General features: G+C 44.3%; 1 gene segment (V, D, J or C); it reads right to left on the bottom strand.

Annotated features, from left to right (window-relative positions):
• Window positions 1-1,406: 1,406 nt before the first annotated feature.
• LOC140588279 (Ig kappa chain V-V region MOPC 21-like) lies at window positions 1,407-27,291 on the bottom strand. The segment is given in 4 exon segments: window positions 1,407-1,946; window positions 3,241-3,278; window positions 26,745-27,069; window positions 27,219-27,291. Coding segments are annotated over 4 exon segments (726 nt in total).
• Between the last annotated feature and the right edge of the window lie 582 nt (window positions 27,292-27,873).

Genomic DNA, 27,873 nt, shown 5'->3' with positions numbered 1-27,873 from the left:
ACCCAATGCAGGGAGCAACCCAGGATGGAGGGCCAACCCAATGCAGGGAGCAACCCAGGATGGAGGGCCAACCCAATGCAGGGAGCAACCCAGGATGGAGGGCCAACCCAATGCAGGGAGCAACCCAGGATGGAGGGCCAACCCAATGCAGGGAGCAACCCAGGATGGAGGGCCAACCCAATGCAGGGCACACTCACACCCCAGTCACTCACACATACACGCCTAAGGGCAATTAAATAAGTCCAATCAACCTCAGCAAATTTTTAGACTGTGGAGGGAAACCAGTGTTCCCAGAGGAAACCCCGTAACAACACAGGGAGAACATGCAAACTCCACACACACGGAGCCATGGTCTCAGAGGTGTGAGGCAACAGTGCTAACCACTGTGCCGCTCCTATAGAATAACTGAAAATCGAATGTCAAAATATTCAGTAGCTCAGTAGCTCTAGTCAAAAACTAGAAACCATCAAACAAATCCAGATCACAAGAGGAATGAACCGACTAACTATGAACAGATATAAAACCCAGAAAGCATAGACAGCATAAGATGAACAAAACATCAAGACTGAGCAAGGTGACACTGATCAGAAAGAGCTGAAATACATTGACTTCAGGTGTGCATGATTAAAAAGTAGCTTCTTCTGGAGGTCGGTGTGCCCATGGGGGGGGAGAAACTACACCTGCAGCACGCAGGTAACTGGTGAACTGGATTCTGTAACTGATCTGACAAACATGGTACGGGAAAGAAAAATGTGATTCAGTGTCACAAAAACAATATTGTAATTGGTTTTACACATTTTAAATATTTGTTCCTATAGAATAATTTGACGTTTCCGTTTCCTGTCCCCTGATCAGAAATGGGGTCAGTCCCTCCCCCTCACAGCTGCTGCAATCCAGCCTGTTTTAAACCCAGAAACTAAACTCTCAGCCGTTGGAGCGAAACTCATATTTGCATAAACTGAGCAGGAGGGTTCTGCTGCCCCCAGAATAGAGCAGGCAAATGTACCCCAGTCCCCCTGGGGTTAGAGTGAGGTGGGGGCTCAGCCCATAGATTATTGTGACATTATATTTCTTGAGACCATATACTTTCCATTGGAAATAATTAAGGTATTTTAAGTAGGTTTAATTTGAAATGCTTTCTATCCCTTTTATGTATGAGCCCATGATGTGTTTTGCAAAACTGTTATAGAGGAACTGCTCAGTATGAACCTTTTCAAACCTAAATTAAAACTCCCTTAATGTATCTATACTTTATTTTCCACATATATTAGGAAGTTTTTGTACTTTTAACACAAGACTTCTATTCAGACTTAAAAAATCTAGATTGAAAGGTTCAGGATCATGTTCTGTGTCATGATGGTATCACTATGTGCATGTTAAAATAACCAGTTATGATGATGGTCAGATTATCAGACAAGAAAAAAATCTTTATTTATCTATGCAGTATTCAGGAATAAAACACACAAGATAATACAAGGAGACACCAAAACTAATAAAATATCAGTAAAGATATTCACTCATGGATCAAGCAAAGCACAATACATATTCAGTTAGTAAATCAGAAGCGTGTAGCACAGCACAGTAAAAACACAGTAATCAGCCGCTCATCACAGGTGACGCTGAGCTCATCTACTCTGAACAGTTGGTCGTCTTCAGCATTTGAGTGACAGGAGCCTGGCAGCCCTGATGGGCCTCACAGACCACTGAGCCCGCCTTCTTCCACTCGTCCGCAGTGAGGCTCAGGCTGCTGCTCCAGCTGTACAGGCCGTCCTTCTCCAGGAGCCCGCGGCTCGTCTCTGAGTATTTGCTGTTACCGTCCACCTTCCAGCTCAGCTTCCAGTCGAAGGGGAAGCCCTTGTTGGCCAGGCACATCAGGGTGGCCGTGTTCTTGCTGGACACCTCCACACTGGAGGGGGGCAGGACCGTCAGGATGGGGGCTTTATTATCTAGGTGGCACCAAAGAGGCTTTAGGTTAGAGTCCAATGCAATTTTTAAAAAATAACAAATAAAAAAATTCATCATAACATGATTACTGTAAAATCTAGAATATATTCTGTTCGATGTGCAATTTACAGTGGGGAGAGCAATGGTGTAATGATCACATGCAGAGTGTTCGTGCAACAATCTGTGGAAGGCAGTGTTTAATATTTTGGTGCATGACATTTGTGTAATATTTTGTGCAATGTTCTTAGTGTAAGTGACATGTATGTGACTGGGACGCATGTGTTCTCTCGAATGTCCAAGACAAATTTCTCTTAAGAGAGAAAATAAAGGCTAACCTAACTTAACCTACTATAAGGTTCCCTGAATTCACATTTTGGCTGACCTCATTATTTTCGACACCACGATAAGTTTAATTCTTTTTTGAAAAAAAGTTTAGTATTTATATATTTTTTATACAACAATGTATACAATACACAAATGGAACAACGTGGAAGAAGTATCACAATTGCTCATATTAGTTTCGATTTATTATTACAATGAAATGTATCTATTCCTCATACCTTCCTGACCCTTTATCGATACAATTAGACAATAACCGAAATAACATATGAACATAGCCTACCCAGTCTGTTCACTAATATAACACAGCAAAGAAACATCACCGCAAACATTAATTATGAACTACAAAAGTAGTGTATACGGAAATTTACGAGAAAAACGATATAATTTTTATTGTCAGTTATAGATTGCCATTTATTTCCGAATAAGATCCATTTGTCACAAACCCCTTAATTCGCCGGTAAACGCAACAGACACGACTGATCCGAATCCTATAAAATTATAATAAAAAAAAACATATTCATATAGTATAACACAGCCTACGTCCTAACATTTTCTGTCAGTTTTCTGTGACCTGTATGGAAAGCAAGATCGGGAAAAGTTAAAAAGAGAATTTCCCAAAGGGGATTAATTAATTAACTATTCTGTTTAAGATCTATATATTCTCAATACGCTGAAAGAGTAAGGTGCTGTTTACACAACATTACGAATATTAGGCTAACATATTAAGAAATAATAGGTCTGCGTTACCATATCTGAGCTAATCGGGTGAAAGATGGATGGAGCATATATTTTTCATATGTATCGCGCGATTCACTTAAAACACCCCTTATCGCTTAAATACCTTGATCTTCACGATAAAATCAGAGCATCTTAATTAGCATTTACAGCAATAAAGTTTGTGTGGATGGCAATGATTTCTACTTGCATATTATAGATTAAAAGCTGGATACTTACTGCCAATATCCAGTCTGGTCCCGCTGCCGAAAGTCCACCACAGTGATTGAATCTGAGTGACACGCCGTACAAAAACCTCCCAGCGCTACAGCCGCGTTTCTCCTCGTAGTTATACATTAATGGACGATTACTCTGCAGCTACTGTATTAACACCCGCAATTAAGAAGAAACAAGTTGCAGGTATGTTTCTCTCCCTGTTAATTGATGAAAAACTGATTTATAACACTAACTGTAAAAATCAGCATTGTTTAGAAAAATAACATTAAATTCTATCTGCAATTCTGTTAAAACGAATACAGTTAAACAGTGAAGTTACTGTAGTGGTTTTCCGGAATTCCTTCGTGATGTCGTTTAAACTGATGTTTTAAACTTACGTTGTTTGCTTATAATAAGCCTATATGTTATCAGAATTTACATTCAACAGACAGAAACCACAAATCTTTAGAATTATTGGGGAATCAAATGTCAAGTTAGATAATGGCATCCTTTACGTAAACCTACTGTAACCAGACAGAGAATTTGCATAGAAACGACATTGTGCTGCACAATATTGGCAGCACGTGTTTGACTGGCTCAGACGGCAGCCTTGTGGTTTCTCACCTCAGTGGTTGTGGGTTCAGTTCCCAGCCCTGTCTCTGTGCGTCTTCATATTCTCTTTGTATTCATGTGGGTTTCTCATAGTAATCCATCCCCTAGTTGAAATACATGCATTTAGGAAACCGGTCTTTAATTTGACAGTAGTGTGTGTCCTTTAATGGACCAGCATCCCATCCATGGTGTATCTGCCCAGCGCCCTGTGCTTCCTGAGTGGCTCCATGCTCACTGTGGTCCTGTACTGGATGGGGGGGGCTTTATTACCCATCAGCCCCGGTCACTGGCTGCCGCCGCACAGAAACTCACACACACAACAGCTATCTGGGCAGTATGATGGTGCAGTGGTCAGCACTGCTTCCTCTCACCCCTGGGACTCGGGTTTGAGTGTCTGCCTTGGCTCCATGTGTGTGAAGTTTGCATGTTCTCTCTGAGTTGTGGGATTTTCTAAAAAGTTCCAAACCGTGCTGAGGTGACCTGGAGGTACCGAATTGCCCATCGGTGTGAATGGTGTGTGGTTGTGCCCTGTGATGGGATATTCTCTGCCTTCTGCCCGTAACCTCTGGCACAGGCTCTTAACCTCCTGAATAGGACAAGTGGTTACAGAAAATAGATAGAGGGATGGATTATTCTGGGTGTCTTAATGGTGAAATTTGATATTTCCCTTATAGCTCAGTAAAATTGTGTGATCAAGTTAATCCTCTCAATAATGATCTTCAGCCTGGATTCCACTGATGGGTTGACTAGAACAATTCATTGTTTAGTTCAGAATTATAATTGTTCATTCTATTTCAGTTTCGCTGCATAGGTAATAACAGTGGATGCGACAGAGGAAATTTACTCAACATGGGGGGAACATGCAAGCCCCCCCACAAAGAGCAGAGGCAGGATATGATCCCCAACCCTGCTGGTGTGAGGTAACAGTGTTACACACTGAGTCTCTGTGTCTCCCCTTTCCTGTCACCAGCTGTATTAGGGTGTAAGTGGATCTGCTGTAGCTCTGTCAGGTCACAGTGGTTTGGGGTTATTATTAAAATTAAATAAAATGTATTTATGACTAATCTGCTTTATGGGGGGCTCAAGTCATTATCTTCCTCCTCAGCAGCTGTAGTGAGTCCCAGCTGCAGCAGTGCAGTCACTGTGCAGTCTGACTAAGGGAGGTTTTTGTATGGCTCTGTATCACTGTGTGAACACACCACCTCTGTGTTCACTCTGACAGTAATAATCTCCTGCATCTTCAGCCTGGACTCCACTGATGGTCAGAGTGAAGTCAGTACTATATCCACTGCCACTGAATCGAGACGGAGTTCCAGAGTTACGGGTCTTTGCTAGATTTATTAGAAGTTCAGGAGCTTCTCCAGATTTCTGCTGGTACCAGGCCATGGCATGACCTTTACTATAATCATACACTGGGCTGCTGGTTTTGCAGTTTATAGTGACTGTCTGTCCTGAGGAAGCTGATATCAGCTCTGGAGTCTGAGTCACAGTCACTTGTCCTCTAGATTCTGCAAATAAATACAAAATAAAAACATACTGTATAAACAACTGAATTAACATATAAAATTAGCACACTAAGAATCTTCAGATATTTAAATGTTTATAAAAATTCACAACTCATCAGGCTTGTTCTGTTTTACCGTGAGTGAGGATGAAGAGCAAGATGCTGAGGCTGATCAAAGTCATGTTTGTCTGTTGTGATGAAGGGCAGCTGTCAGTCATGAAGTGTTAAACCTCCTGGAATATAAACCCTCCCAGAGCACTGAGGCATGAGCTGGAAATGCAAAGTATCTTCTGACTGACATCATAACTGCAGAGGAAACAAGGCCTTTATAGTCCAAATGGCTTTATGTAATGGTAATCTGCCTGTTTAAACTGTTCAGTCGCATTAAATATTTTTTTATTAACCTCATCAGGAGTTAAAGTGGGATTCAGCAGGCAGAGGAATCATAACCCCCGGCTTAGTGGTGCAGCAGGAAAAAAGCTGTAGATCCGGAGTCCGGATTTGCAGATTCTGGACTCCGGATCAAATCCTAAAATGTTTGAGTTCTGATCGAATTTTTCCCATAAGAAATAATGGAAAACCAATTAATTGGTTCCCGGCCCCCCAAAATTACACTTTTTTTGAAAATTTTTTTTAAGCATTTAAACACAAAATGAACATGATAAAACAAGAAGAGCATTTTTTTCTTAATGGCTTCCAAAACGATAAAGATCATCATAACTGCAGAACCAATAAAGAACCTTTGTTGTTTAAAATTATCAAAACTTCTCCATGCACTTGAGAAAAGCAAACCCTTTCATGGTCTATATGCCTGTTTTATATAGTCACATGTTTATATAACCATTTAAACTCCTTATATTGATTCAGTCAGTCATTGATATAAACATACAAGACCAACAAGTAGAACAAATGCATTAAAATGGAGGCACTCTGTGATGAAATTACCATCTCTGTGCTTTAACATTACAGACAGGTCTCCAGTTGCCATGGGATACACATGGATGTCACCCCCCTGCCCTTGTGGGAAAAAATGACCAGAAACGTAAAGTATACCATCCCCCTGAATTCTGTGTAATTTCACTCACGTAAAGGTAAATCTACTGATAATATGAGGGGGGACTCCGGTGTGAAACACTGCCTAATCCAGGCTGTGAGATTTTACCCCCACCATTAAAATATTGTAGCACCGGCAGGGTTTGCATATCCCAGCATGCTCTCGGGCAATTGTAAATAGGCCGATGTTTTACTGTTGTTGTTAATAGTTGTATTTCCCGATTGTGGCGTGTATGTTTTCCCATGTCTTATGTGAACCCTGTACGATCCTCGCGTGTCCTTAGCTTTGTATAAATCTCCCCTTGTGTGTGTAACTTACACTTTGGCATCTGACCTCTTTGCGTTTCTGCTGTTCTGCTTGGTTTGGTGCTCAGTGGCTGCCTGTGTTAGTCCTGCTATGTTCCCAATAAAACAGTCTGCTTCTTCCCTGTAACCAAGTCTCTTCATCATTCGCCACTCTTGTGATGCCATGGTCTTACTGGTACAACAGTGTTTTTACTAATCAATCATTGCATGTATGCATTGTAACAGGATATAACACTGATCAGAGGGGGGGGGCAGGCTTGGGTATGAGGGGATTGGTAACAATAAAGAAGAATGTGTCTCTAACTGAAGGCAGGCTGCTTGATTACAGTGCTGGTCTTGAGACGGGGCCCTGGTGTCCCAGTCAGTCTGAAATGGGAGGGCAGTAGTGTCGGGGGGCCGTCTTAATGGTGAAATCTGATATTCCCCTTCCAGCTCAGTAACAGTGTGTGAACAAATCACTGCTCACAATAATGATCTTCCATATCTTCTGCTTGGATTCCATTTGTAATGTAGAAAACATGGGGATCAGGGATCCAGGCCCAAAGCAGCCAAGGGAACCGACTTGTCCTGTTCAGGGTTGCGGGGATTTGCTGCCTATCTGGGAAGCTATGGGTGTAAGGCCATTCGTAAGTCGCTTTCAACATCATTTTAAGGCTATTCGCAAGTACAAAGAACTAGGATGCTGGGAGTACTCACGCTACCCTGCTGCGCGGCAGGAGTAGAGGTCAGAGGTTGTAGTAGGCCGAATTGGCGTGCAGAAAAAAAATTATGTTGCAGACAGGAAACGGGAGCCCAACAAACACAATCTTGACTTGTCCACTTCGTTAGTATGTCTGAAAGTTCGTAAGTTGAAAGTTTGTAAGTAGAGGAGCGTCTGTACTATATTTAATTATAACAAAAACCAATTGAAACTATCGTAGCCATCAGTAGCACTATCGGGGTATTTAAATTTATTTTACTGGTGCAAATGGTTTTGTAAAATGTATTATCTACTCTACTTAACAAAGGGCTCAAGTCATTCTTCCCCTCAGCACCTGCAGTGAGTCCCAGCTGCAGTAGTGCAGTCACTGTACAGTCTGACTGAGGGAAGTGTTTGTATTGCTCTGCATCACTGTGTGAACACAAAGCTGCCACTCAAGGAGTGTCAAATCTGACAGTAATAATCTCCTGCATCTTCAGCCCAGGTTCCCAGTGTTGCTGTGAAGGACAGCTGTGAGTAACAGAGTGTTAATCTCACAGGCTTATAAGCTGCCACAGGTCACTGAGAGACGTGCTGCAATGCAAAGTGTGTCTTTAATGCAAATACATGTGATGCATCAGTTTCCATAGCGATGGACCTTGGTCCTCATTCACACTGTGAGGTCACAGTTTTTAACACTGATTTAATTACTCTTTTATCATTTTAATTCTTGCTGTTCATATGCTGATGAGTGCTTATATAATGGATTTTGTGTTCTGTTCAAAAAGGTAAGATTAAAGGGACAGACTGGAGGAGTAGACACAGATCTTGATTGTCTCTCTCTCGTTTGATTCTGAAAACAACATAACATACAGTGATCCCCCGCTAAATCGCGGTTCAGCTATCGCGCACCAGCTATTTCGTGGATTTTTTCCCGAAGCGTCACGGTTCTCTGCGTATCGCGTACCTTGCTTGTGGTCCGATTGTTTTCGTTTTGTTTTAAGCCCTACGATGGCTCCCAAGCTTCCTGCATCTTCTAAGCCTTCTGGTAGTGGTGAGCCTAAGCGCCAGAGGAAGACCTTGACCATTCAGGAGAAGGTAAAACTCCTGGATAATCTTCGGGAAGGAAAGCATTACGCGGACGTCACTTGCCAGTATTAAAATGTTCTTATTTTCACATTTTCCATGACGTATACAGAGTGAGAGAGATGTGCACTGTTACGATCCAGTCTAGGGTTGGACCGCAACAAAGTGAAAGGGAAGGAGGGATTGGGGAGGACAGGACAACTAGGGTTAGGAGAAGGGAACACGGGACACAGAGGGAGTCTTTTTTTATAGTTTTTTTTATAGTTTTTCACAAACACAGTACAAACACTAGGTGTAACGAACGTCAGGAGTGACAAAGGCCAAAGAAACAAACAAAAGCACATCTATCGAGTAACCCAAGCTGAGCTACGTAAGTGAACACAAAGAATATGGTGAAACGAAACAACAATGCCTAAATCTATCTCCCTGACCAAACAAACAATAATCCCCACGTTAACGAATAAACCAAAAAGGCAGACACTCCCTACACACCTAGTGAACACGAAACACCAAGCCGAGGCAAAGGTATCAAAAGGGAAAACCGAGAGGCGAAGTCGAAACACAGGCGAAAGTCCAAAACCAATCAAGCAATCAGAAACCAAGGCGAAACTACAAATAAGGGCGAGGCGAGAATCGAAAGTCAAGGGCAAAACAGTCATACAAATCAATCAATAAAGCAAAAGTGAACAAAGAGCGAGCTAGCAGGCGAGAAGCAAGTAGCGGGCAGTCGAAGGGACGAAACGGCGAACTCTTCAGCCGGTGAACCGGAAACGGCTCCGAGGGCAAGGGAGGCGGGGTCAGGTCCTGAGGGCGGAGTCGAGGGGGCGGGTGACCAATCGGCGAGTGGGCAGGACGTCCGAAGGACCTGCAGGCATCCTCCTAAACTTACGGCACGTAACACTTACGGCACGTACCCGAAACTTACGGCACATATCCCTTACGGCACGTAACCCAAACTTACGGCATGTAACACCCCCCCACACAAGAGTGAACCCACACGGGTCACCAAAATACACAGATCCCAAACAAAAAACAACAAAAACCACAAAATAAACATAAGAAAACAAACAGAACATGTCACATAACCACAGTAGTCAGGATCTCGAGAGGGCATCGGCCACAAGATTGCTAGCACCTTTCTTATGCCTGATCTCTATATTGAATGCTTGTACGATTAGTGCCCAACGCATGAGGCGCTGGTTCGAATTACACATGCGGGACAGGAAAACCAAAGGATTATGATCAGTGTAGACTATCACCGGCTGGGGAGTCTCCCCCACATATACCTCAAAATGTTGCAACGCAAATAAGAGAGCGAGGGCCTCCTTCTCGATGGTACTATAGGCTAATTGATGCTTCACGAATTTCCGAGAAAAGTAACAAACGGGGTGGTCGAGTCCACGGTTGTCCTCCTGCAAAAGGACAGCACCAGCACCGATCCCACTGGCATCCACCTCCAGTTTGAAAGGCTTAGAGAAGTCTGGGGCCGCTAAGACGGGGGAGCTGCTGAGTAGCATCTTCACGGAATCGAAGGCGGCTTGGCAGGCTGGGGACCAAACGAAAGGCACCCCTTTTCGTAACAGCTGGGTCAGGGGCGCAACAACATCGGAGAAGTTTTTACAAAAACAACGGTAATAACCAGCCATTCCTAAAAATCGTCTTAACTCGCGAGGCGACCGGGGAACAGGGAAGGAAGTGATAGCCTGGACCTTGATGTCCAGGGGCTTAACCCTCCCATGTCCGACTAATTTACCTAAATAAATTAAGGCTGCCTGTCCGAACTCACATTTCTCTAGGTTGAGGACGAGCGAAGCGGTCTGTAAACGAATGAACACTTGTTCCAACAAGCAGATGTGCTGCTCCCAGGTGTCCGAGTAAATGACAACGTCGTCTAAATAGGTTTCACAATTGCTAACGTCACCGAGAACCCGATGCATCAGCCTCTGAAAGGTTGCCGGTGCATTACGCAAACCGAAGGACATTACTGTATACTGGAGGAAGGTATCAGGGGTGGCAAAAGCAGAGATTTCAGAGGCACGGGGAGTTAATGGTACTTGCCAGTAACCCTTCAATAGGTCTAACTTGGTCACGAACTTGGCAGAGCCAATGCGATCCACACAGTCTTCCATACGCGGCAGCGGGTATGCATCTGGCTTGGTCACCGCGTTGACTTTCCGATAATCGGTACAAAAACGAAACGTTCCGTCAGGCTTGGGAACCAAGAGGCACGGGGAACACCAAGGACTGCTACTGGGCACCGCGAGACCGGTATCTAACAGGTAAGAGGTTTCACGAGCGAGCTGAGACCGTTTCTGTGGGTTTACCCTATACGGGTGCTGTTTAATGGGAGGGTGAGCACCGACGTCTATGTCGTGCTCAGCAGCAGGGGTGCGCGATGGGGTGTCCGAAAATAGGGACCGGAACCGACTCACCAGGGATGACAGGTCGGTCTGAGCAGACTGGGGCAGATGTCTGAGATGAGCCGAAAGGTTCTGCAGGGCCTCGGAGTTAGGAAGGCGAGCGAAAGGCAAACAGTTCCTACCTAGATGCAAGTCATCTGTCTCGGGCGAGTACGTGGTGACAGATGCGATGCCAACAGGAGCAGGCGGCTGATCCAAAGCGAGCGAGGGGCGAGGCACCGAACGTTCGAGGTAGGGTTTCAACATGTTCACATGACACATACGAGTCTTCCTTCTACGATCTGGGGTTGCCAATACATAATTAGTAGGGCTCAGCTTTTCTTGGACCACATAAGGACCAGAGAAACGGGCACGGAGGGAGGAGCCTGGCAGTGGCAGAAGAACGAGCACCCGATCTCCGGCTTGAAACGATCGGTGTTGGGCGGAACTGTCAAATCGTCTCTTCATCCTGTCCTGAGAGACGCCCGGGGTTCTCCTGGCTAATGCTCTGACCGCGAACATGCGATCACGAAGAGCGCTAACATATTTACACACGTCTTGGGTAGGGGGAAATACACAGGGAGACAGCCATTGTTCCTGCAACACTTTCAGAGGGCCTCGCACAGTATGGCCAAACACTAATTCGGCCGGACTAAACCCGGTTGATTCCTGCACAGTATCACGAATAGCAAAAAGGAGGAGAGGTACCCCCTCATCCCATTCCTTTCCTGCATCCAGACAGAAGGTACGCAGCATATTTTTAAAGGTTTGATGGAACCTCTCCAGCGCCCCCTGACTCTCTGGGTGGTAGGCACTGGATACGGAGTGACGAACTCCCAATTCACGAATCACCTGGGCGAATAGTTTGGACGTGAAATTAGAACCTTGATCCGATTGTACATACTTTGGAAGCCCGAACGTGGTGAAGAATTTAATTAGGCTCTTCACAATCACCGGAGTCCGAAGACTACGTATGGGTATAGCTTCCGGGTAGCGAGTTGCAGCACACATCAAAGTGAATAAATAACAATTACCCGAGCGAGTCTTCGGCAACGGGCCGACACAATCTATAATGACATGTTCAAAGGGTTCTCCGAATACAGGGATGGGACGTAACGGGGCAGGTGCAATTATCTGATTTGGCTTACCCACAGCCTGGCAGACATGACAAGTTTTACAATAGTTTTTCACATCCGAATTAACTCCCGGCCAATAGAAATACTGCAACACCCGGGACAACGTTTTCCGGATACCGAGGTGACCTGAACACGGGTGATCATGAGCTAAGGACAAAACATAATCACGGTACAATCGCGGGACTACCACCTGGAACACTGTAGCCCACTCAAAAGGTGAGTCTGGTGGGGACCACTGTCGCATTAGGACCCGATCGCAAAAGTAGTACGCTGTGGGATGCTCCTTCACGTCAGGCTTGTCCATGGCAGAGGCACGACAGGGTTCCAAGGAAGGGTCCTCTTTCTGAGCCGAGATCAGCGCATCCCTAGTGGAGGGAACTAAAGGGGAGATAAAGTTATCAGGAACCGGGGCCGCAGACTCAATTTTCAAAGGTTTGTCCAACACTGGCACGGACATGAACGTGTCCTCAAGGTCAATGTCGGCGAGCTGACGCCGCTGTGCACGAGTAAGCACACACGCAGGAAACACCGTCGGGTGTTCCACCGCTACATCATTTTCACATAGCACAGGGTCCAGAACGACTTCGGGTAGAGGAACGATTCTCTTCCCCGCTATATCATTCCCAAGAATAAACGTAATGCCCGGGACAGGTAACTGGGGCTGGACAGCTACTCGCACGTATCCCGAGAAATCGGGAGTACTCAAATGTACAGTGTGCAGGGGAACTCCAGCCACACATAAATCAATTCCCTGCACTAACACATCCGTACCACAGTACGTTTCGTCACACAGGGGAATAACTCCTTCCACCAAGAAGGACTGAGCGGCTCCCGTATCCCACAGGATGGTCACAGGATGCCGAGCATCCATCTCACTGAGCGAAACCAAACCAGGAAATAAACGGTTCGAAAGCAGCATCAACACGAGAGGAGGAGGGCGAAGAACTGTTGGGGCAGGCAGCAACATTCACTTTTCTAGCTGCTGTGCGAGCTTCCTTGCGCTTTAACGCAGGGCAAACAGAGATGAAATGGCCCACTTCGTGGCAATAGAAACACTCACGTTTCTCCACGGGTGGTGGAGACGATGCTGACGAGGGGGAGGATACGACTGGACGAGTTTTACGAGGCAAAGGAATCGGAGCAAACACAGTTTTGTGGGTCAAAACGAACTCGTCGGCGAGGGTGGCAGCTTCAGTTAGCGAAGTGACCTTTTGCTCATTCAAGTACACTACCACTCGATCAGGAACACAGTTCTTAAATTCTTCTAACAGGACCAGTTCCTTAAGCTGGTCGTGGTTAAACACACCACTAGCGCCACACCACTTATCAAACAAGACGGCTTTCTCGCGTGCGAACTCCACGTATGTTTGGCTGGCGGATTTGGGAAGATTTCGAAAGTTCTGCCGATAAGCTTCCGGCACTAACTCATAAGCGCGAAGCACAGTAGCCTTCACAATGTCGTAATCCAGGCTCTGCTCTAACGCGAGAGCCGAACAAACCTCCTGTGTCTTACCCACAAGCTTACATTGCAGTAACAATGACCAAAGGTGTTTGGGCCAGTTCAATGTCATAGCAATGCGCTCGAAAATGGAAAAGTAGGCGTCTACCTCATTTTCCCGAAACACAGGAACAAGACCGATGTGTCGGCTCACATCAAAGCTCGATCTACCAATTTCCGGGGAGACAGGCGAGCTCAAGGGAGACCGGGGACGGGGTCTAGGAGCGTCTTGGGCGTCAGCCTGGTCTCGGGCGGAGCGAGCTGCGGGTGGAGGCGTACCTGGTGTGGGTGCTTTACGCGGAAGAGGCATCGGTTTTTGGTCGCCCATGCTCATCCGATGTAACTCCAGCTCCTTCTCAGCCTCCATCTCCATAGCCCGGACACGGAGTAGCTGAGCCTGGTACTCCTGTCTCTTAATCTCAAGCTCAAGCTCCCGTAGCTTAATCGTCAGCAGTAGGTCCTCCCTGGTTGAGCGGGGATCCCCAAGATCCATGCGGTGTCCACTCCCTGGATCGTCGCTGCTGGCCTCCGCTACAGCAGACATCCGAACCGGGGTGGCAGCAACACTAGGGGATCCACCCAACTCAGGCAGTATACCTTGCTGAACCAATTCATCGAGCAGAAATTTCTTAACGACCCGCTTGGAAGCCTCAGCGGGGACCAAAATGTTAAAGAAGTCTGCTATCTGTAGCAGATCATCCTTGCGGCACACATCAAATTGTTCGAGTGTGGGGTAAAGGGTGAATGCAACAAGGTCGAATTGGGCCATCACGATTACTGCAATTACCACAACACCCCCCCCCACAAAAAAAAAAATCCGCCAGACAAGCACGAAAAGGAAAGAAGGAAAGGACGAGCCCCCAATTTTGTTACGATCCAGTCTAGGGTTGGACCGCAACAAAGTGAAAGGGAAGGAGGGATTGGGGAGGACAGGACAACTAGGGCTAGGAGAAGGGAACATGGGACACAGAGGGAGTCTTTTTTTAAAGTTTTTTTTTTTATAGTTTTTCACAAACACAGTACAAACACTAGGTGTAACGAATGTCAGGAGTGACAAAGGCCAAAGAAACAAACAAAAGCACATCTACCGAGTAACCCAAGCTGAACTACCTAAGTGAACAGAAAGAATATGGTGAAACGAAACAACAATGCCTAAATCTATCTCCCTGACCAAACAAACAATAATCCCCACGTTAACAAATAAACCAAAAAGGCAGACACTCCCTACACACCTAGTGAACACGAAACACCAAGCCAAAGGTATCAAAAGGGAAAACCGAGAGGCGAAGTCGAAACACAGGCGAAAGTCCAAAACCAATCAAGCAATCAGAAACCAAGGCGAAAGTACAAATAAGGGCGAGGCGAGAATCGAAAGTCAAGGGCAAAACAGTCATACACAATCAATCAATAAAGCAAAAGCGAACAAAGAGCGAGCTAGCAGGCGAGAAGCAAGTAGCGGGCAGTCGAAGGGACGAAACGGCGAACTCTTCAGCCGGTGAACCGGAAACGGCTCCGAGGGCAAGGGACGCGGGGTCAGGTCCTGAGGGCGGAGTCGAGGGGGCGGGTGACCAATCGGCGAGTGGGCAGGACGTCCGAAGGACCTGCAGGCATCCTCCTAAACTTACGGCACGTAACACTTACGGAACGTACCCGAAACTTACGGCATATATCCCTTACGGCACGTAGCCCAAACTTACGGCACGTAACAGCACACACACACACACATACACACACACACACATATATATTATATACATCACATATTATTATTATTATTTTTATGTTACTCATAATCTTAGTCAAACATCTATATATAGTATTTGTTGTTTTAATAAGTTTACATGCGTTTAAAGCATGTGGGAGGGGTAATTTAAGGCTTAAACTATAAAAAAATGTTTATATGGTCTTTCTATATCGTGGATTTTCAACTATCGCTCATGGGTCTGGAATGGTTCACTATATCTTCTTTGGTTTCCTGTAACAATATAACTGGCAATCTGCTTGATTTTCCCACCAGAGGAAATAGGGTCACCGCTGGACAACTGAAGGGGCATAAACTTAGAATGTGTGATCTGCTAATGTCACTTAATGTATTTAAACAATATGAAAGCTGTATATATAAATAATTAGAGTTAATTTTGTTGTAAATCATGATGTATTTTAACCCTGTTACACTTACTGAAAAAAGTGAACATTATCAAGCTTTGGTTTAACTTCCCCCTCAGCACCTGCAGTGAGTCCCAGCTGCAGCAGTGCAGTCACTGTGCAGCCTGACTGAGGGAGGTTTTTGTACGGCTCTGTATCACTGTGTGTTTGGCCAATTACTACCAATGTTATGAACACTCTGACAGAAATAATCTCCTGCATCTTCAACCTGGACTCCACTGATGGTCAGAGTGAAGTCAGAACTAGATCCGCTGCCACTGAATCGAGACGGAGTTCCAGAGTTACGGGTACTTGCAAAATAGATCAAGAGTTTAGGAGCTTCTCCAGGTTTCTGCTGGTACCAGGCCATGCGGGGGCCATGGCTATCAGTATGCACAGAGCTGCTGGTTTTACAGTTTATAGTGACTTTCTGTCCTGAGGAAGCTGATATCAGCTCTGGAGTCTGAGTCACAGTCACTTGTCCTCTGGATTCTGGAAATAAAAACATCTGTATGAATTAATATACAAAAATGATAAAATTTGAAGCTCCAGATATTTTAAATGTTTAGAAACATTCACAACTCATTAGGCTATATGTTGCAAAAAGACAAGCTTGTTCTGTTTTACCGTGAGTGAGGATGAAGAGCAAGATGCTGAGGCTGATCAAAGTCATGTTTGTCTGTTGTGATGAAGGGCAGCTGTCAGTCATGAAGTGTTAAACCTCCTGGAATATAAACCCTCCCAGAGCACTGAGGCATGAGCTGGAAATGCAAAGTATCTTCTGACTGACATCATAACCGCAGAGGAAACATGAAACTTGTGTTATTCAAAATGATGCAAACCTTTTAATAGGCTGCATACCTTTGTATATAGTGACGTGTCTATATGCCTATTTAAGCTGCTCAGCCTTGTTTTATACAGTCAGTCATAGATATAAACTGCACCTCCCCCAGACACTGAGAAGAGCTCGTCTCCCCCCAGTTCTCACAGGTTCTTACAGAGGAGCCTTAGAGAGCATCCTGACCATCAGCATCACCGCCTGCTACAGGCACCACAAAGCCTCAGACCAAAGGCAGCAGGGAAGATGATCCTCTCTACCCCCCATGGACATATATAAGAAAGGCTGTAGCAGCAGAGCTCACTCCATTACACGCGTCCCCTGGCACCTGTCAGGCAGCCTGTTCACCCACCTGCAATCTGGAAAAAGGTTCCGGAACATTCCATTCACCTCCAACAGGCTCTGCAGCAGATTCCTCCCCCAGACTGTCAGACTTCTGCACTCCCACCTTCCTCATAAACGCTGATAAATGCTCATTTACACCACGCTGTTTGTTATTTCCACTTTCTATTTACATGCACTGTTCACTTCCATTATTTGCATTTTGTCGTTGTGGCTGTTGTTGTGTGTTGTTGCATACACTTTGTTTTTAACTCTTTTTATTATTATTTTTTATTCCTTTTATTCTTTATTTATGCCCTCCTTTGCTACTTATTGTTGGTGTTTATTATTTCCCAATTGTTTATTGTTCTGGCTTTTTGCTGTACCATCGAAATGCAATTTCATTGTGTGACATGGCAAAGTGACTTTAAGTGTAACAAAACCGTAGGTGAAATGGAGGTTTGGGAGACAAACAAGCAGAACAAACGCATTAAGAAGGAAGGTCCACTGGCTGACAGTCCCTGTGCTTGAATATTATCTAATTAACATAAAAGACCTTCTCAGACCTTTTAACGGTAAATGGATGATCAGGGCTGGATCCAGGCATAAGCAAAGGTTCCTGTCTGTAAAATTTACTGAGGGCTCCCCCCCCCCCCCCCAACCTCTAAAAAAGTTAATCTGGTCCTGTTGATGATGCCCCCTGTAGGTGGAATTATTGTTGTGTGACTGTTATTTTATCCTGAAAACTCAATCTTGATTATGACCATTAATAAAACAGCTTTAAATTTTGCTAGGGTTGAAGGAGATAGACCAGTGATCATCGATCCCTATCAGCTGACTGAGTGGTTTTATAAACAGTAATATTTTTAAAAAGATGTCATTAAGTATTCTGATATCACATTAGACTTCACAGCTGTACAGGCCGTCCTTCTCCAGGAGCCCGCGGCTCGTCTCTGAGGCTTTGCTGCTACCGTCCACCTTCCAGCTCAGCTTCCAGTCGGAGGGGAAGCCCTTGTTGGCCAGACACATCAGGGTGGCCGTGTTCTTGCTGGACACCTCCACACTGGAGGGGGGCAGGACCGTCAGGGTGGGGGCTGTGTTACCTAGGGCAGTGTTTGTCCAACCGGTCCTTGAGGATCCCCAAGAGCCCATGTTTTTGCTCCCTCCCAACTCTCAGGGAATTGAGAAACACTGACCTAGGGATCAAAGCTAACTCAGAAGTCAGAGAAAGACATTTTGTAGCACTGGGAGTGTGCATCGGGCAGTGGGCTGACATACTGGACCAGTGCCAGGCATGTAAATAGTATAAATAATGTAAAAAGCTCTGTGTATTTATCATGCATTGTGTTATTGTTGTGCTGTACATTGTCATGTGTAGGTCTAACCTTACAGTAATTGTTGTAAATATTGTCTATGTGCCCACTGTGTGAGGTATGACTTATCTGGATGGTCAACGAGGTGGGCAAAGTTTATGGGTGTTATAAGTGACTGGCACACGTCATGCCATTTTTGTACCCTTCCTGCACTTGTCTGTGTCTCTTTATTATCGCTGCCATCACTGTGCCTGGTACTGGCTTCATAATATTAAGGAGTAAGTATCTATGTATGTATCTCGCAATTTCAACATTGTCTATTTCAAATCCTTTTTCTGAGTGGCTCCTGTCGGCTTTCGCATTTGACACATACAGCTTTCTTCAGGTTAGCTGATAAACATCAATACTGATTCAAGCCTTGAGCTGGTGTATCACTCCCATGTGTGCTGAATGTCACGACATGTGAGATGAAGGACTCTAAGGCAGGTATTTGGCGAACAAAATGGGGTTTATTGAACTGAACGAGGCAGGGAAATCTAATCAGTTGGTGAAGATTAGATGTGGGTAACCAATCATTCCAAGAAATCTATGCAGTTCTCGCTTAGTGGTTGGAATGGGAAATTTGGAGATTTCCAAAATGGCCTCTAATGGACGGACTTGACCTTGACCGACTTGTTTCCCCAAGTAATTTACCATAGCTTTACCAAACTCACACTTGGCCAAATTCAATGTGAGTGAAGCATCACAGAACTGTTTAAACCCTGCATGGACTGACTGCACATGTTCAGACCAAGAAGCCGAATATATCACTAAATCATCAAGGTATGCCTCGCAGTTCAGTATACCTCCCAAAACCATGTCCATAAGGTGCTGAAATGTTGCCGGGGCGTTCCGCAAACGAATGGCCATCACAGAGTACTGCATGAAACTATCAGCCGTCACAAACACAGAGACCTCAGCGGCTCTAGGCGTTAGTGCAACCTGCCATAAACCTTTTAGCAAGTCCAGCTTACTCACAAAGCTACCTGCACCCACTCGGTCGACGCAATCCTCCATACGAGGCAGAGGAAATGAGTCCAGTTTTGTGACCGCATTTACTTTTCGATAGTCGGTATAAAAAAGAAATGTGCCATCTGGTTTGGGAACCAAAATACTTGGTGAACTCCACGCACAGCTAACCCATGATCGACAAGATAGGCAACCTCAGCTTTCATCACAGACCTCTTTGCTGGATTGAGGTGGTAGGCATGCTGCTTGATAGGAGCATGCTCACCCACATCAATGTCATGGCACAAGACACTGGAACAAGAAGGTACATCTGAAAACAAAGACGGAAACAACTAATCAAATCCTTAATCTCACTAGCACATAGGTCTGGCAGATAGGAAAGAAAAGAGTTCAGACCAGACAAAATATCTGAATTCTGGAGTCGAGCTCAGGTGACTAGAATATCATACAAACTGAGGCCATCCTCTTCAGGACTGTAGGGAGAAGTCACTGCTGAGACCGACAACAGGAACGGCGTCACATTGTAGTTTCTCCACATCCCTGGAAACATAGGCCTTCAACATGTTAATGTGACACACTAGTTTTTCGCCTTCTATCGGGCATATGAATTACAATCAGTCTCGCTCAGTTTAGAATCAACTTCATAAGGTCCAGAAAATCTTGCTTGTAAAACAGAATTCAAAACAGGCAACAGCACAAGAATTTTATTCAAGAGCTTTACGGTCATAACGTCCCTTAATCTTTGATGGAGCTTCTAACAGAGCCTCACCAGCACATTCACATGCACAATGCAAGTTGTTAAGTTCATCCACGTTACTCGAAGACCCCCATTCCTTATTCAAAAGCCTCAACAGACCCCAGATGGCATGACCAAAGATTAAATCAGCAGGGCTGAAGCCTAATGACTCCTGGGTGGTTTCACACACACCAAATAGGAGTGATGATAGTCCCTCATCCCATTCTTTAGAGTCATCACAATATGTGCGAAACATGGACTTCAGTGTATGATGAAACCTTTACAAAGCCCCTTGAGACTCTGGATGATAAGCACCTGCCACCATATGCTTAGACAAATGACTCAACATTTCCTTAAACAAATGTGACAAAAAATTAGAGCCCTGATCTGTCTGCACTACCTTAGGCAGGCCAAAAGTTGAAAAGAAGCGAATTAATGCTCTCACTACTGGTTTAGCCTTGAGTGAGTGTAGTGGAACTGCTTCAGGATAACTATGATGTGTGCTGCTACACGTTAACAGATAACAATGCCCAGATATTGTTTTAGGCAAAGGTGCCCAGATATGCCCAGATATTGTTTTACGCAATCCAAAATAATTCACTCAAATGGCTCACCAATCACTGGAATGGGTCGGAGTTGAGCAGGTGGAATAACCTGATTGGGTTTCCCTGCCAGTTGGCAGTGGTAACATGACCGACAGTATTTCGCTACATTAGATTTTAAACCAGGCCAAAGAAAAAGAAAACATACCATGGTATTTTACATTAACTCCCAAATGACCTGCAAAGTCATGGTCATGTCCCAATGTCAGAACCTGAAGTCTAAATTTAGCAGGGATCACAAGCTGAAAAACTGTATTCCACCCCAAATCTTTACTATGGGGTGGAGTCCACTTCCACATCAGTAAACCATCTTCCCAATAAAATGACACCGATGTTTTAACTATATCTAGTAGATATATAGTTATATATCTAGCAGCAGCACGACACCAGGCCAAAGAAAGGTCTCTCTTTTGTTCACAACTAATTAGCACCTTGCCTACAGCCAGCAACAGCTCACCGGCAATTTCAGCAGAGGTAGGCAAAGACTCAGGTGCACTAATGGAAGAGGACAGATGGAGATAACACAGGCAATTTTTCAGAAGATATAAATGTATCAGTTAAATCCACTGCATCCTTATACTTACGAGATTGGGCTCGAGTAACTACACAAGCAGGAAATATGGACACAAGACTGGAATCCAAATTCGTGCTAGGCATCGGATTAACAACTACTTCCGGAAATGGAAGAATTTTCTCCCGCTATATCGTTTCCCATGCAGCAGCAGTATCTCGAAATATTTTAACAGATATCATCTTCCTCACAACCAGTAAGGGACGCCCCTCCATTTAATACAAACGGTTCATAACCAGAATCAATGTCATCCAAGGATTTCTCCAAAGACGGAAGTACACACCAATCCAACTTTCTTTGATGGTAAATTCTGTGAGGCTTGTTTCTTTCTCCTTAAACGAGGACATACAGCAAATAAATGACCAAGTTCATGACAATAACACCCACAAGGATCAAATTGCGAGGCATTCTTCTCAGGCTTAGAATTCCTCCAGCTTCGATTCGGACTCGAAGATGACCTAAGAAAGCAACGAGGGGGCGAAGATAGAAGAAGAACAAAAACATTTTTGCTTGTCAAAACATACTGATCAGCACAAACAGCAGCTTGAGCTAATGTTGTAACCTGTTGATCATTTAGATGCTAGCTTCAGGAATACAATACTCCTCCAACAATACTAATTCTCATAATTGCTCTTGAGATTGAACATGCTCTGATGTACACCAACGGTCAAAAAGGCTCTTTCGCTCGTGCAAATTCAACATATGTGATATTATCATTCTTTTGAAGACGACAAAATTTTTGTCTATATGCTTCAGGCACTAATTCAAAAGCATTTCAGATTGCTGTTTTAACTGTATTCTAATCAGAGCTCTGCTCAACAGTAAGCACAGAATAAACATCTTGAGCTTTTCCAAACAGCACACATTGCAAAAGGAGACTCCAAACTCCAACTGGCCATTTTAAAGTAATTGCAACCCTCAAAATGACTAAAATACTTCTCAACCTCCTGTTCATCAAACGGAAGGACGAGACCAACATTACACGACTCATCAAAAACTTGATCCGCCGGCTCAGAGGAGGTGGATAAATGGAATGGACAGAAGGAACCTCATGAGCAGGAACAGAGCGAGGCGGCGAGTGGAGTACTGTAGAAATAAAGGAAACCACTGAAACCCCCTGAACTACCTCATCTGGCAGCTAATTCCAACTTCTTCAATGCAAATTCACGCTCTCTCTTGCTCCTCAAACTCCAACCTTTTCAAGTCAAGTTCAATCTCCAATTTATGAATTTGCAACTCTTTCTCAACTACCTTCTCCCTCAACGCACAACTCTGGTTCAGTACTCAGTTTAGCCACTTCAAATTGCATCTGACGCTCTCGAAATGAATATTCTCACAATTTTAGTTCAACTGCAGATACATTACATATACTGCAGACCCTAGAAACGTTTGGCCTTGAATCGTAGCCACAATAACGTTACTTTCAAACAAACCTCGCTCTACCGCCTTAAACAATGTTTTAACTTTTTATCCTCACTTGTTACCTCAATCGAATACTTATCCGCAATCTGCAACAAGTTCTCTTTTGTGCAGCGCAACAATATATCATTGGACGGGCTCTGAATGAATTCCTCTACTAAGGACATAGGCACCTGCTTTAGACAACCAAGCACAAAAAAATGGTTAGGATTAATATGGCGGCACTACCCAAAATAAACCACACTAATTCCCAAATCAAAAATGAGCCAAAAATAAAAAATTATACATATATATATCCAAAAACAAACTCAAAACTAACATCCAAAAACCAACGTCCAGCTCAAACAACGGCACAGGCCAAATGCTCGGATACAAAAAAAAGATCACTCTCCTAATTATGCAATTACATTTTACCCAAGCCACAATAAAACGAACTCGGCCTTGTTAACCAGAATATCGCCATCCAAAAAAAAAAAAAAAAGTTAAACGCGTTGTTTAATCCACCCGATATATGAGCACGGGATCTCTGATCCCTAAGCCTACCTATCACAAAACCAACTATATAAACCTTCTCTTCTTCAAAGAGCGTTACCAATTGAAGGTTCACAGCCAGCCAATTATAACAAACTGTAACCGCGAAGCTCCCCCCTGGGTTTGCCCTTCAGAAACACCACCCAAACAAAAAAATCCTAGAAGCAAATATAAACAAAAGTGCTCCAATGGAAGGATTACAAGAATCCAGCTGGAGACACCTAACTAACCAGAGTTCCCAAATGAACGTGCTTCCGCCAGCTGAACGAAATTCCTACAATAACTATCCCGGACGAGCCCCCAATTTGTTAAGTGCCAGTCTAGGGATAGGACACCTTAACAAGGAAAAGAAGACGACGAAAAATCTCCAACACACAATGAACAAAATAATCAGTAAAACAAAAGGTTTATTATAAATAATACGAATAGGCCTACTGGCTCGTATTACAAAAGACGGAAAAATAAGACCAAATTAAAATAACAAGGCACAATGCCAAAGCCATGCCTGTCTCTCATACAAGCAGCAAACGGTCATGAGGACAGAACGTGACTGGGCGGACCATCACTAATGGAAGAGCACAGCCATCTTCTCAAGGGAACAGCACCCCTTTATACAGCAGCGCACCCAATCACCGATGGCAGGAACGGGAACAATTAAACATCGCCATCACTGGCTCCATGCTGGCATAGATTCAGTACCACTGGGAGCGTGTCATAGAGTACAGCACTCCTCAGCACCTGCAGTGAGTCCCAGCTGCAGCAGTGCAGTCACTGTGCAGTCTGACTGAGGGAGGTTTTTGTACGGCTCTGTATCACTGTGTGAAAACAAATTTACTACTGATGTAGTGTTCACTCTGACAGTAATAATCACCTGCATCTTCAGCCTGGACTCCACTGATGGTCAGAATGAAGTCAGTACCAGATCCACTGCCAGTGAATCGAGATGAAATCCCAGAGTAACAGGTTCTTGAAAAATATATCAAGAGTTTAGGAGCTTCTCCAGGTTTCTGTTGGTACCAGGCCATGCGGGGGCCATGGCTATCAGTATTCACAGAGCTGCTGGTTTTACAGTTTATAGTGACTGTCTGTCCTGAGGAAGCTGATATCAGCTGTGTTATCTGAGTCACAGTCACTTGTCCTCTGGATTCTGGAAATAAAAACATCTGTATGAATTAATATACAAAAATGATAAAATTTGAAGCTCCAGATATCTAAAATGTTTAGAAAAATTCACAACTCATTAGGCTATATGTTGTTTTACCGTGAGTGAGGATGAAGAGCAAGATGCTGAGGCTGATCAAAGTCATTTTTGCTTGGAGTCTGTTGTGATGAAGGGCAGCTGTCAGTCATGAAGTGTTAAACCTCCTGGAATATAAACCCTCCCAGAGCACTGAGGCATGAGCTGGAAATGCAAAGTATCTTCTGACTGACATCATAACTGCAGAGCAAATATGACTTTTCTTCTTCAAAATAAAAATGCCCTAGAGAAAGGCTAATCTTTTATGATCTTTAAATGGCTTCTTTTAGAGAGACATGTTTATGTATCGAAGCTTGGGAATGATGGGTTTTATTAACAATAAAGAAGAGTGAGGCACTCTAACTGAAGGCTGAGGCTCTGATAGGGTTATCTATATCTGATTAGATATGTAATATATTTAATTATACCAAAAACCAGTTGATACTATTCTAACCATCAGCAGCACTATCAGGGAGTGTAAACTCATTTTATTGGTGCAAATGGTTTAGTAAAATGTATTATCTGCTCTAACTATTATTTACTGTGTGAACACAAAGCGGCCACTCATGGAGTGTCAAATCTGACAGTAATAATCTCCTGCATCTTCAGCCCAGGTTCCCAGTGTTGCTGTGAAGGACGGCTGTGAGTAACAGAGTGTTAATCTCACAAGTTTATAAGCTGCCACAGGTCACTGAGGGATGTGCTGCCAATGCAAAGTGTGTCTTTTATGCAAATACATGTAATGCATCTGTTTCCATAGCGATGGACCTTGGTCCTCATTCACACTGTGAGGTCACAGTTTTTAACACTGAGTTAATTACTCTTATCATTTTTAATTCCTGCTGTTCATAGGCTGATGAGTGCTTATATGATGGATTTTGTGTTCTGTTCCAAAATGTAAGCTTGAAGGGACAGACTGGAGGAGTAGACACAGGTCTTGATTCTTTCTCCCGAATTTGATTCTGAAAACAAAATATCTTCTTTGGTTTCCTGTAACAACATATCTGGCAATCTGCTTGATTTTCGCACCAGAAGAAATAGGGTCCCCGCTGAAGAACTGAAAGGGCATGTGATCTGCCAATGTCACTTTATGTATTTAAACAATATGAAAGCTGTATATATAAATAATGAGAGTTAATTTTGTTGAAAATCATGATATTTTATAGGTATATTTTAACTCTGTTACACTAAAAAGTGAACATTATAGAGCTTTGGTTTAACTTCCCACTCAGCACCTGCAGTGAGTCCCAGCTGCAGCAGTGCAGTTGTCACGGCTACGTCACGCGGCCCAAATGCCACACTTAAGGAAATGGGGCAGTTATAAAGCAACCCTGCTTCAACCCAATGGGTAACCTAATCACAAAGCTCCCCCAATAACCCTTGAAAGCCTCGACAACGCCACCTGATGTTGCAATAGGGCACCAGGACCCTCCAATTTGGTTCAGACTGGTTGTGCTGGTATGAGTCGCTCCACACACCCCAACACCTGGCAGTTTGTGTTTTACCACTTTATTTTTACAGGGAGAAAAACACACACTTAAAAAGGATGCCAAGGCTAGCCAATGGCATACAAATACATAATAAAAACTTCATAAAAATCCGTTCAGGATCCACTATCGAATCAGCGGGGCCAGGCGATGTCCGTGCAATAAATGGTCCCCACTAGCCGGGTCCCGTCCGCCCGAGCCTAAAAGGGGCGACACACAAACAGGGCGAGCAAAAGCAGATTCCGCCAAGGCACAACCCACAATACCTTATAGGGATACCGAGTCTCACAGCAAAAAGCACGCTACCACACACTCATAACCCCCACAGGGCACCGCAATAATAATCGTACACGCGAATCGAAACACCCGTACACACCCACTACAAAACACCATATCGCGGTATCCACTACAGGGAGAATTGATATCCTAATCTCTAACACCCCTTAACTACTTAGCCCTAAGACGGAGCCCGGACCAGGCGCCGACCCGATATATGGATCTATCCAGGCAAACAAGGTTTCGGCTTAACTCACTGCGGGGGGAGTGCCCAATGACTCTCCCCCGCTCCGACGTCCAGGCGGCTCCCTCTCCGAAAAGCGCCTTGAGACACGATCGCTGCGTCCCTTCAGTCCCAGCGTTATCTTTCTCACCGGCACCCCTCTCCCCTGTGTCTCCTGGGTGTCTCTTCCGGGTTCTCTCGCTCCCAGTCCTCGGAGTCCACGATCTCCTTCCCCGGGGTGCTCCGCTATCCGCCCTCCGATATATGCTGATCCTGGTCTCCCGTCCCGTGTCTCTCTTCCTTTGTTGTCGTCTCCCTTTTTCCGTCATGCGGTCGTCCTCCTTCACTTTTCAACCAATCCCAATTTCCCACCCATTGTCCAGCGCCGCAATTGCCAAGGCAATTAATTAGTCCAGCGATCCCGGCTCACACACCAAAGGCACGAGGGTAAAAACAAAACCCCACATGCCCGTAACGCCCATGTAACACAGTCACTGTGCAGTCTGACTGAGGAAGGTTTTTGTACGGCTCTGTATCACTGTGGGAACACATATTTATTATTGGGGTAGTGCTCACTCTGACAGTAATAATCACCTGCATCTTCAGCCTGGACTCCACTGATGCTCAGAGTGAAGTCAGAACTAGATCCGCTGCCAGTGAATCGAGGCGGAATCCCAGAGTTACGGGTACTGGCATAATACATAAAGCGTTTAGGAGCTTCTCCAGGTTTCTGCTGGTACCAGGCCATGCGAGGATAAGAGGTCCCAGCATCAAGCACTGGGCTGCTGGTTTTGCAGTTTATAGTGACTGTCTGTCCTGAGGAAGCTGATATCAGCTCTGGAGTCTGAGTCACAGTCACTTGTCCTTTGGATTCTGAAAATACATACAAAATAAAAACATATGAACAACTAAATTAACATACAAAATTACCAGACTGAGAATCTTCTGACATCTAAATGTTTAGAAAAATTCACAGTTCATCAATAAATGTGTTGCAAAAAGACGAGCTTGATCTGTTTTACCATGAGTGAGGATGAAAAGCAAGATGCTGATGCTGATCAAAGTCATGTTTGATTGGAGTCTGTTGTGATGAAGGGCAGCTGTCAGTCATGAAGTGTTAAACCTCCTGGAATATAAACCCTCCCAGAGCACTGAGGCATGAGCTGAAAATGCAAAGTATCTTCTGACTGACATCATAACCGCAGAGGAAATATGAAACGTTTATAAATAATGGGGAAAAAAAACTTCTTTATACACAAAAAGGGCAAATTTTTTCATGGTCTATAGTCCTTATTATATATTGTCACATATGTTTATAATCATTTAACTGTTCATTGTTTTAAATTGATTCAGTCAGTCATAGATATAAACATACCAGAACTGTAGGCAAAATGGGGGTAAGACACAAACAAGCTGAACAAATGCATTAAATATGAAGGCACACTGTGATGAAATGTCAGTCTCTGCTTTAATATAATAGCAGACCTTCACAGATCTTTTAAGGCTGAATGGACGATACCAACTGTGTGTAGAATGATTGTTGTGTGACTCACACTGTAAGATGTCTTTTTCAGATTGAAGACTCTTGATCTTGAGCATTAATACCAAGTTGTTGCAGATTGTTCTCCAAAATAGTTGTTTTAATTTTATTAAATGCACATTAATAGAGCTGCTTTG

The sequence above is a fragment of the Paramormyrops kingsleyae genome, chromosome 3 (assembly GCF_048594095.1).
Source record: "Paramormyrops kingsleyae isolate MSU_618 chromosome 3, PKINGS_0.4, whole genome shotgun sequence".
Classification (NCBI taxonomy): domain Eukaryota; kingdom Metazoa; phylum Chordata; class Actinopteri; order Osteoglossiformes; family Mormyridae; genus Paramormyrops; species Paramormyrops kingsleyae.
The sequence above is the reverse complement of the archived record's forward strand: the minus strand, read 5'-3'. Positions and strand labels throughout refer to the sequence as shown.